Source organism: Limanda limanda, chromosome 14, assembly GCF_963576545.1.
Source record: "Limanda limanda chromosome 14, fLimLim1.1, whole genome shotgun sequence".
Lineage (NCBI taxonomy): Eukaryota > Metazoa > Chordata > Actinopteri > Pleuronectiformes > Pleuronectidae > Limanda > Limanda limanda.
Genome location: NC_083649.1, coordinates 14,741,931 through 14,754,297, shown reverse-complemented (window position 1 = coordinate 14,754,297; position 12,367 = coordinate 14,741,931). Strand labels below are relative to the sequence as shown.

At 41.3% G+C, this 12,367-nt stretch overlaps 1 protein-coding gene across 1 annotated transcript; it reads right to left on the bottom strand.

The window, feature by feature from the left end:
- Positions 1-282: 282 nt before the first annotated feature.
- Positions 283-11,478, bottom strand: LOC133019252 (dixin-like). Its single transcript, XM_061085659.1, has 21 exons — positions 11,415-11,478; positions 10,561-10,690; positions 9,915-10,040; positions 9,592-9,823; positions 9,249-9,338; positions 5,865-5,959; positions 5,654-5,757; positions 5,166-5,249; positions 4,801-4,854; positions 4,590-4,640; positions 4,402-4,506; positions 4,248-4,301; positions 4,046-4,117; positions 3,833-3,904; positions 3,641-3,706; positions 3,132-3,281; positions 2,796-2,859; positions 2,608-2,704; positions 2,288-2,396; positions 1,679-1,758; positions 283-1,592 (listed from the first exon to the last, which is right to left on the bottom strand). The coding sequence occupies exons 1-21, from the start codon at positions 11,475-11,477 to the stop codon at positions 1,583-1,585; spliced, it is 1,908 nt and encodes a 635-aa protein (XP_060941642.1). The 5' UTR covers position 11,478; the 3' UTR covers positions 283-1,582.
- Between the last annotated feature and the right edge of the window lie 889 nt (positions 11,479-12,367).

Below are 12,367 nucleotides of genomic sequence, written 5' to 3'. Positions count from 1 at the left end.
AAGTCAGTGACATTAAGACATTAACACTCATCCATATCATCACGTAGAAATACTTTACTAACAGGGTTGTGAGTTTTTTGCCCGTGGTGAGTGGGTTCAGAGGAAGGTTTACATGCATGTTAGTATTTGAACTCTGTCTGTCATCAGCAATTTTTCCAACCAAACTGCAGAATGTCATCACAGTCTTCAAACCACCATAAAAATTGGAGTAAGGATATGTCATCTTTAAAAAAACTCATGTTTTATTACAAAATATGTCTTTCTAACATTGAAACAAGTATCTTAAACAGACAGTATCCATATTCTGTAAAGTAAACAAACAAATGCTAAATAACCATCTCATCAGCAAATTGTACATTTTACAGTACAGGCAGTTATGGCATTCAAATGGGTTAAGTTTGAAAGAAGATGAAGGTGCATATTACATCTGGCTTGTGAATGAAGGCAAACAAATTGTTTCCCAATGGGAAGAAAGAGACAGATCGAAAGAAAATGCGAGTTAAACAGTCCACACACACCCACACACACACTCCCACACACACCATAAATACTTGGAAGGTCCATGTTTCCCTATAAACCTCACATCCACTGCATTTTTGTAACAAGAGCATTCAAATCACAAGAATGTCTCTCATATTCTTAAAATATATGAGGAGACAGTGAAAATATTTTTACACAAATGTACAAAACAAGTAAAAAAAAAGTAACAGTGCTGATCATCTGCATTTCCAATAAACGTCAACATTCCAGCATCATTGCTATTCACTGACAGCAGTTCAGTAGGAGCCTGTTCTGTGCATAAGGCTGCTGCTGTCCCACAGAAATATATTCAAGTTTGTTTTAACATGACCATCATCCTATTTTTTAACCGTTATGTGTAATTAATTAATAAAAAAAGTAATACTCAGTAATGTAGCTGCTGGTATGTGGTCAATGTGTTTTCCGCTTTTGTATTTATGGAAGCATTGTGGAGCACAAGAACAAAATGAATTGTTTACACAGTTTGTCCTTTTTCTCTCCTAGTCACATTTGTGTTACAATGGTGGAGTTTTTCTTTCTAACTCAGTATTTCTCTATTTCTTACTAGGCTAGATAATTTCCCATTCACAATGAAGACTGAAGTGTAACTGAGCTAAAGAACATTCAATAATACATATCTGATGTTTCTTTAACGACAACCTTGCTTCACAATGAACAAAAAAATATGACACTGAACACTGAAAGACTTTGAAAGGTGAAACAACAACACTACTGTGGTTTTAGAAAGTTTGTTCTGTTTCTTCTTTAAGTCTAGTCTTGATGCTGCAGATGCAGCCTGGCAATTAGATGGAAATAGCTTTCCTTTATTAGGCACTGAGTTTTACGATATTGTAGAGATCTCCCACATTCTCTAGAGCAGGTCGGGCTCAGAATGGTTAACCTAAATCTCATACTGACAAGTCTTACAGTATTTTGCTAAAAGGTCTAATCTAAATAAACAACATTGTTCACTTGTGCCTCTTTTTTGAAGTGTTGTGCTGATGTGCCTCTGGGTTCACAGTAACCAGGTGCACAGACAGAGTCAATCCCCCTCAGCTCGAACCTACAATGGCCTGAGACACAAAAGATGATGAGTTGTTTAGAACGGAAAATCAGGAAAATAAAGAGAATGACACCTATTTGATAAAGTTGTTGTTACCGGTCGTCACCATGGTCCTCTTCTACCCACGCCACGATTTTACCTTCCCAGCCTGGAACAACTGCTGTATCCAGGAACACCTGCACACAGAAATAAGATGTTAAGGTACGGCCACAATTACAGAAACATGGCGTAGACAATAGAGATTAAAAACTTTTTATCAAATACATTAATATCCCAATTTTGTCAGTACTCCCCAATAACAGCATTTAAAAACTCCACAAAAAGCAGCTTAAGAATAATTCCTGCATTCACAATCTATTGCCTTATCAGTCTCACTTGTAGTTATTGGAGCTATAACGTTTCCCAACAGCCTGCATTAATATACATGGAAAGTTATAAATAATGTTTTGAGTACAGCAGGAAGAGATATATCAAAGACATTTGTAAATGAGACGTAAGCCTTTTGAATACCTTGTAAACCTTATTAGAAGGAACTGAACTCAGTGCTGTTTATGACTATTTAACACCCGCAGATTTTCTGACCAAAACTTGGATAATTAAGTGTTATAACTATTAAGTACATACAACTATTGCCCCCAAAACACATCATTCTTTCATTTGGACTAAGTATTTCTGTCCTATTTTACTTTTATTGTCTTTTCTTACCTCCTCCTTCACTGTGCCAAACTCTGGGTCCAGGGCCTTGAAGTGATACTTGTAGTTTCCCTCTTGATCCACAGCTGCTTTAACGTCCTTCAGAGTTACTTCACCCAACCTGTAGGATGATTACAAAGTTGATGAGTCATCTTGACATCTCGTGAAATTTTATATTTTTATAGTTTTAGCCTATACCAAATATCTTTAAATTATGTATTTGAATTATCAGCGTCTGTGGCCAAAAAAAAATATTAAGGCCAATTTAGCTAAAAAACTGCAACATTTTTGAATATTTAAGAAAGAAAACACCCCAACAAACACACACCAACCTTTTCTGAATATTGATCATGGAAGGTGTTGGGGATTTTCCAGTGAAATAAAGGATTTTAGTCGAGGCAGAGGAGCCAACGTGGGACTGACCAATCTCTGTAATGAACATTAGAAACATTTGTAAAAACATACATATTCCCTTTGTGCATGCATGAGGAGTAGGTGGATGGGTGGTGGAACGACTTACTTGTGGAGGACCAGGGATCAGAGTCTGTGTGTTGACCTTTGCGTCTTGGAGACTTCCCTCTTCCCTGCAGTATTTGGACAAAAACCTCTCATAATCTTACATCTATGCATATTGTCATGCTGTAGGTAACTCTTTCTAAGAAGATCTTAAAATAAATATTGTAGGACACTCTTTCATTGGTGCTCACTCTCTGATCAAATCTGGGTGTTAGCTCATTGTTCAAAAAGTCAGTAGTTATCAAATCAGTCTCTGTGATGAACTCAACCATGATGGCGCAGTACTGACAGTTTGACAGAAGCAGACTCAGGTGTGTTTATGCTTGTAAAAAATGTGTACCCTGTGTGTGTGGACAACATGCAGTCTGTCCATGAGTGACACTATGCCCTGTTCCAGGGTGTCCAGTGTATGGTGCTGCGGGTCATGGTCCCTGAAGTTGTTCCTCAAACTCCGGAGTGCATCTCTGAGCAGCTGAACCTCATCTGCCTGCTGTCAGAGCACAAACAAAACAACCCTGTTAAACACGGGAAGCTAATTGTATCACTCTCCACCTCCTTTAAGTCTCACACCATGCTTTGTAACTATTAAACCCACCCCTGTCCTTCGGAAAAATAAACCATATTTTAAAAGTCAACGTACAACAAAGTCCCAGCACAATCATTTCACAAGCTTGATTCTTTATAGTTAGAATAGTGTTGCTAGTTCTTCATGTGGTCAAATTATACTGTGTAGCCTTAATGTTGTAACACAATATAATGCATTGTGGCTGTGTTGTGCTTTTTTTAAACGTGAACATATAGAAATATAAACCTACACAGAACAGACATATCCACAGAAACAATACTTACGCCTGACACAGAGGGAGCTGGATTTCCAGAGTAAGAACATCCATTGTTCTCTGTGCCGGAGGGAATCTTAAACAGGCAACAAGAAAAAAGTATCAGCTATGTAATGTATATCTGAATGTATGACCGTGTGGAGCAGACTGAGAACAAAACCTTAACTTAAAAGAAATGAGTAAAGACCGAGCACTTCTGTACCTGTTGCAGATCTCTGCCCATTAGCTCCTGCAGCAAGTTGCTTTTATGCTCCAACTCTCTTTGCAACTCATTCTGCCAAAGACACACCGTGAAAGTTGAAAGAAAACGTTTTAATTTAATGATTAAACGTTTGGTCGGATATTTTGACACCATGCATTAAAGTGGACAGAATATGTTGTGGCCACTCTATCTAAAACCCTGAGACTGACAGACCTGCTGTTTCTGGCTGTCTTCGAGCATGTGTTTAAGTTGCTGCAGTAGTCTGTCCTTCTGTCCAATCTCTTTCTGCACCAGTGAGAACAGGAAAACATAATTATTGACTGTAGTTACATCATACACATGCTGTGCAACATAATGCATATGATTAGACTAAGTCACAACAGCCCACTAACAGAGAGGGATTGAAGTTCCTCACCTTGCATTCGCCCCACAGTCTGTTATTTTCCTCCATCTTCCACTGTAGCTCTGCCTGCAACACATTTCAATACAAGTGGGGAATTTACAAAACATCCAATTTGTAACACAGTTTACATTCACTTCAATAAAAGCCAATATTATATATTGTATACATTCCGGTTGTTGAGCTCATCCTTGGTCATGCTGGCTCGCAGAAGCTCCTGCTTCAGCTGCAGGATTGACGCCTCCTGAGTGCACAGCCTCTGCTGTTGGGCGCCCTGAACATTAACAAACCGACAAATGTCAGTAACCAGCCAGAAAGGTTTCTACCAAGCAGTTATAATTGTATTCTTTGTCTTACTTTGACTCCATGGAGGTTTCTCATCTCTTGCTTACAGTGCAGCAGTTCCCTCTGAAGCAAACAGCAAACAACACAGTCTGAATTAAATATTAATCACAGTGTAGATGGCAGAAGTTTAATCTCCCAGTAATAAGAGACTTTTACTTATAACAACAGAGATAATGTTTTTTCCGAAGCTTGAAAAGAGATAAATGATAAGTGTATTTCTTACCTTTAACTCCTGTGCCTCCTCCATACTCTGATCCAAGCGACTTCGCATGACTACCTGGAAAGAGAGCGGAATAAGAGGATACGTGTAAAAACCACAATGACCTGAGAAGGAAGAGAAACTGATACCCGTGTCACCTCCTGACACACACACGCGCACACACAAACACACACACAGTATAGAAAAAGAAATGTGATCTGATCTGAACACAAAGAGCTTGTGTAATCGAGCAGAGAAGAGAGTGACACAGTAAAGAGAGAGAGAGAGAGAGAGAGAGAGAGAGAGAGAGAGCAGGCAAGCACAGAAAGTAAAATCAAGAATAAATGTAGGGGTTAAAATTGTAAAATGAAAGGAGAGAATTTCTGTACCAGCTGCTGTTCCGAGTTGCACTGGTCCAAAGTCAAAGACACGTCCTCCTCATCCTCAGGCAGAGAACCATGAAGCAGTAGAGCCTGAATAACACAAACATGTGAGACCAGGTTTTAATTTTGAAGTGAAGTTGCAGTGTTCAGAAGAGCTCTGACCAGATGAGGCAGTAGCTGATAGGTTGTCTGATGCATGTAGAGTGGGCGTGTGCATGATGAACTGTCTGTCACAAATGGATCACTGGTCTCTACTCTGTTGTTTCACCCATGTAGTTTCCTTTTCTTTTTTATAACCTTGACTCCTAAGCACCATTCCGACTTCTGAGATCCAAATTCTCTTATGTTGGGGGAAAATATAGAAAGCACACCTAGTAATCTATCTTTAATATGGAGGTCAACTAAAAGCTCCTCTGCATGAAAACAAAGAAAACCCTCTGTATTTATACATAGAACATTACCAGAATTAAATTAGAACCAAAATTATCATATACCTGCAGGGCCGACACCATTTTTCTTGTCTCCTGTACGTCATTCTCCAAAGTTTCATTGAGAGAATCTTCCCACGCCGTCTCCACTACAGCATGAGGTGACTCCGCTGAATGCACATAGATGTACACACATAACCCATTATTGCATATGTCCCACTAGATGTTTCGGGGCTTGCTAACGAAATGCTCTGTCGGCTTGTGGTGTGAGACTCACCGCTGCTCTGCTGTTGTTGGCGGTCATCTTCCGATCGGTCTGGTTGGCTGCTGGTTGGAGCTTTTGGACACGACACTGGACTGACGGCGCTAAGGCTCGAGAAGAACAAAACACTGATTTATTCCAGAGATGCACAGGGGTGTATGCATGTGTGAGCAAAAACTTCTATAACATAGAGGCTTTGCTGGCACATGATCAAACAGTAACCACAGTGAGGGATGAGAAAGAAAGCCAGACAATTTATCAGTTAGCCAATAAACTGGGCCGATATATCAGTGACACTGTTTATGTTTCTGGATAAATGGCAACATGAAAAGTTTTATTTTACTGAATAAACAATGCAGACAATATTTTACATTAAAAACATCTTAACTCAAGTTTTACATATTTGATTGTATTTGTTTTCTTTTATTTATAATTATTTATAGTAAAGTGCAGGCTTAAACTTAAAATCATCCAAGCATTAATTGCTTTCCTTTGTAATAAAGGTTTGAAAATGACATCTTCAGAATCATTGCCAATACATATTAGCCAACGCATCGGTACTCAGAATGATTTACTCCACTTTATTGTATTGGCATCAACCCACAATAATTCATATTGATTGCACTGTTGTGAGAAGTAAAGCAAACGAGCCTGCAGTGAGGTCGTGTGACAGGAATTTTTTATTCATTCTGAGTCATTTCACAAAAATCTGCAATCTAGGAGCAGAAATTTAAGCGCACAGAAGCCGCCAAAGTGAGAGGAGGTGGACTCAAACTGAAGCACTGGACATTTGTGCTGCAAAGAGTAAGAAAATCTAAATGTGAAATAAATAATTATTGTTTTAACGACAATGCTCTTGAATTAGGAAATAGGAAAGAAACTCTTATTTGAGGAAACTCTGACTCAAGTTTGGAGAGATGGACTGTCAGAAAATAAGGGAAAAGAGAGGGGACACACAAATGCAACCTATCATCACGACCCCTTTTCTGAAACTCGGCATGAAAAACCCAAATTATTGCATGCCTTTGTAAACCAAGCACTTCCATGCTGCAGAGTGAACACAGTGAAGACAGTCACTGCCCTTCATTTAGCATTTTTCACTCTGTCGCACTGTAGAATTGCTACGTGCATAGTGAACAGAGCAGTAACTCACACACTTACGCCGGCCACACACCGGACGCGTTAGCGTCGCGTTGGCGTCGCGTAAGCGTCGCGTGAGCGTCGCGTAAACGCTAGGCTGTCACACCGGACGCGTAAGCGTCGCGTAAGCGTCGCGTAGATCCCTAGCACGCTGGGGCCAGGCTGCACACCGGACACGCTGAACTCCGCGGCGGTCATCCTGCGATTCCTCCCCGTGATCACACATACAGCTGATATTTGTCATTAACTGAAACGGTGTCCCAGCATTTGTCCTTTTTAATGTTGTCTTTAAACAACACGGCCGAGGATCGTACAGCTCACTGTACTACTTCTCCACTTCAATTATTAATTTAATGTCATCCATCTTCAAGAACTTCTCCGCTGTTTGCTCCGTTCAATGTCGGGTGTCGAGGGTAAATTACGTATTCTCCACTCAAGCCTATGTGGAGACTACGTAGACACACACACACACACACACACACACACACACACACCCTCTCTCTTTCTATCTTTATGACTGCTTGTGTGTCTGTATGGAGGGGCAGAGGGGGACATTTAATAATGTGATTGGTAAAATTGGTAAAATAAAAACTCCAGGACAACAGAAGGGGAATACAAACTATGGGATGCATATTTTATCATTTATATAATATAAAATATGTCCCCAATATCGTTTAAAATCATTTTTCACTGTGTTTCCCGGAGCGTTACGCTCGCGTCAAGCGCAAAAAATAGACTCGACGCCGAAACGATCGCTGCACGACGCGAGGCACTTTTGGTGCAGCGCTGCACTTCAGCGTCCGGTGTGGCCGGCACAAGGGATTAACGTGGGAGTGGATGGGAGCCAGCTGTTATTTAAGGCATGACGGTGCGCCTACGCGACGCTAACGCGACGCTTACGCGTCCGGTGTGTGGCCGGCCTTACACAGCGATTCACACACTTGCACCCACTCACACTTCCACACAGCATCTGATCTTACCATTTAATCTGCGTCCCCCCCATCACGAGCTTAAATGCATAATATTTCCAAGGTTTCTAACTTTCCGACCCGCATGTGGGTCTCTGGCCTCAGCGCCTCGGCAAGCTCGGGACAGTTTATGATTTTCCTCTTTCTGACACTCCCCCATCCCTTGCCCTCCAGCTAACCTACATATTAACACGGCAACCGACTCAGCAGACACTGCTAAGCATCTCTCACTTTATTAAGCTTCATGTGTGATTGAAGTATCAGGTGGTTCTGTCTAATATGTCTCTCCAGAGAAAAAAACATCATCCTTCTTTAAACAGTTAATGCATGCACTTCTCTCTGTAACTACAAACACACAAACACACACACATATAACTGTGGTGAACGAACACCACAAAACCTAACTATAAATGAGACATGTGATTGGAGAAGATAAAGAGTGATTGTGTTATTTTCTATCATCCACATAATCAGCCAACACACACACACACACACAGAAACCAAAGTCATATGCTCACAAACACACAGAATGTAGTGTACTGTTTGCAAAGTGCGGGAAAGAAAGTGTTAAAGATGGCAGATAACAGAAAGAAACAAAATTAACTGTCGGCAAAGACCTGAACTGAATCAACTGTAACAGTATAAATAGCAACAAAATGAAGTTTGTTTTCCGCCAAACAGAAAGCTGCACAATTTGATGTAAAATAACACATTTTTGTTAACAAAAAGCAGCATTTAAGACATAATTGTAGCATTTCTCCTCAGGCCACTAAATAGTGCAGTAAACTCCTTGATGCATTTAGACCAGATTGTGGTTGGTTTTATACTTTTATTTTACTATTGTCACAGCGCTGCATTTCTTAAAATGATGCAACCTCTTGGCATGATGATATGATGTCTGAGAATATAGAACTCTATATATGGTTATAGGAATATACGTCTCCCCCAATAGTAAAGCCAATGCATCTCAATCGCCTCATGGTACACGCTGATGTTTGGTTATAAATTAGCATGTTGATGCAAAAAAAGTGGGGGGAACGTCATGATTGACAGCTGAGACTAACTTAAATATTGCAGCAACCTTGTTATAACATGACAGAGAGGTACACAAAACAAATCATGTATGTGCAGTGTGTATGTATGTTTGTATGCTGTTTAATCTCACTATCCAGGCAAAGTGCAGGAACTGCAGTTGCAATAGACCAATAAATTCCAACTTCTAAATTCAAGGAATCATGGCTTGACTTGTTTATCACTATGAGAGACTTGACCTGATGTAAAAGCAGATTACCTGCTGGGCTGAGGATTGTCCTGCTCTCTTTCATACTGCTTGACCAGTGCACGGACACACACAATCTTTTCCTTGTCCAACCCCCAGTCACTGAGAGATGGCAGACAAAGCAGATGTTAGTTATTTATTTTCTACAGCTTCTACAACTCTGACAAATACACAGGGACAGGTCACATTTCGAAAGGATGCAAGTCCTTTGCTTTTCTCTGTTTGTCCACTAGAGGCCAGCAAAGACCACGCATATATGTAGAGAATTGCTGCAGAACATTTGAATATAACGGAAATGGGTTTGCGGTGGACAACGCTGTGTATAGCTGTTTCAGGTTGTAGCAACCAGTTGTACCTGTGGATACGTGTGACTCGTGCAGGCTGTGAGGCATCAAACTGTGCGGTCGCCAGTGCAGCAGCGGCCCCTTGTGCTAATGCCACAGGGGAGAGAGGGTTGTGGCTGGCATGGCCTTTTGTCAAGGTCCTTCCACTTCCAGTAGCAGCCCTGTGGTTGGCTGAAGGTTTGAAGTGAGCAGCCAGCGCCAGAATTATCCTCATTACAGATTTCAGGTTACCATCAACGATGTCTGCAGACAGAAAAGGAGCATACCAAAACCTCAGAGCAACCCTTCTCAAACTGTAAGGAGAAGGAGATTGAAACTGATGTGTGTGATTTACCTCTTGCGGATATGTGTGGCATGCGTATGTGTCGGGAGGAAATGAACTGCAAGACCTGCTCCACATTCTTCCTGCTTTCATCTTTGCTTTGAGGAGTCACGAATACTCCCTCCAGCACTTCTCCAGCTGCCAGTTTGATGGATTAAAAATGATTATACAGCAATTAGTTAGGTATTTTTATAGTATCACATGGGCAATGCCACAACTCAAACCATACTACATTTAAAAATTGTTAAGTGTATAAAGTTAATTTCATAAAGATGTTTTACGTATGCAAATAAACAAATACATTTATTAATTAAGAAAAAAAAATTGTCTTACACAAATTTTTGATGATGAACACATGTTTTACGGTTAGGTTTAAGTTTAGTTAACCCTGACCTTAGGCAAGCAGTGATTATTGTGCAGATTAGAGTAAGTATCTGGAAAATCAATGTCAAGTCAAGGTAATGTCCTCTGAAATCATGGAGACACAACTGTGCAAGTGTATGTGTATATGTTGTGGGGACGTAAATCTGTTCACAGCCACATTATGGGGGCTTGTCTTCTTCATGGGGACAAAAATCCAGTCCCCATGATTTAAATCCTTAAATTTTAAGGTAAAGACATGTTTTCAGTGTGTGTTTGTGTACGTGCGTTTATTTACCAACAATCTCTATGAGTTGTGTGAGCACCACCCCATCGTGCAGGTCCTGCCTGAGGTTGGTGATAGGCTTCAGGCCCGGCTTCCTCTTCAGCTGACAGTTCACCCAGGAAATATAGGCTGCCAGCTGCTGCTGCAAATTCACCAAATCAGACACAGGCACAAATCAAGCAAACCACACACACAGACACACACACAGACAAACACACACACACACAGACACACAGCTTAGAGCAGGGGCCCACATCCAGGCTGACAGGCCACGGCATGACAAACGAGTCCCTTTGTTTATTATGTTGGGACAGGAGGGGGGGGGTGCAGGGTCAGCCCATTGTCCCGCTGCTCATTACATTTCGATTTAATTAAAGCAGCTCTAACATCTCATGTCCTGTTCGCTACGTGCACGGATTTCACGCCGTGCACCCACCTGCACCTCCCGGTCACGTGACGGCCCGTCGCCCGGGATACGTTACACACAACGCGCCCCGGTCTACACAACACAACAAGTCACTTAACGCTGAACTCAAGGTGATGGCGACATTACTACAGCTTAAAAAAAACTCCCAGCACAACCAGTCGCTGGTCACATTCCAACATGAAGGTCGCTCTGAACGTGGTAGTTCGCGTATGAAAACACAACAGTCAGGATTAATAAGAGTTTCTCACACACATTGACGTGTGCTAGCGGAAGAAAACACCACCAACGGATGTGGAGAAAGTGACTTGTTACTACATGGAACCCTGGTTGTTGTGTTCCCGGTTAACCGGTAGTTTGCTCGCCGGTTCCACAGGCTGGGTGGTTTCTAGCGAACCTGACGTAGTGACCGGGGACATTAGTGACGCCGGGTGAACGTTACCTCGTTGGAGCTCCCGTGAAGAACCTCGTCCAGCAAACTTCCTCTTGAGAGTGAGGCGATCATCTTTTCACTCGAGCACCCATTTAAGCTAGCGAGCCGGTTATCCTCACCCGGAACCACCGTCCCCTCCGCCCCCCTCCGCTACAAACTACAAACTACCGGTGCAACACACGTCAACACACCGGGACAGCTGCAGGTTCACCGGCGAGCAGCTACCGTTACTCTGAAAACCCGAATCAAGTCACCGTCACACAGACTTACAACACTTCCGGTTTCAGTTTTCAGAATGCAAATACCACACAGGAACACTTCCGGGACTGATATTGCCGCATATCCTTTTAGTAAAAACAATGTTATCTTTATATGATGTTATATTTGTTTTGTTTTATAAATGTATCGTGAATAAATAATGCCACTTTTCATTTTTTGGGGTTGTTTATTGTTATTAAAACCAGCAGCTGAAAAAAATTGGCAGACTGTGTTAAATGGCATTAGTTGTACCAAGAGTCTTACTTGATGGTTCTGATGGTTCCTGTGGCTTCATCCGCTACCATATATCAGGTACATTCCAGACAATAACAACTTACACTAACTGAGAACAACCATAACAGTACATTATGTATATTTTTTCTGCTGATCAAACTGTCTGCATGTCCAGATATAATATGCATTTAAATGCTCCTGAATATCATAAATAGACAAGGTAATGCCCTCTTAACAGATACAGTACATTCGATTTCATAGCATTCTTGATCTCCAGCAAAACAATCGTCCCCAGGAACAGAAACATACACATGCATGTGGCCTTCAGCATCCAGCTATCTAGCAGCAACATCTTATGAGTGTCATTCTAATGTGGCTGAGTATGTGGGTTGAAAACGGTTGATCATGCTATTTGTTTCAGAATTAAAATGCCAAAGGTTCACTAGTTGTACCTTCTAAAAGGAGGACAA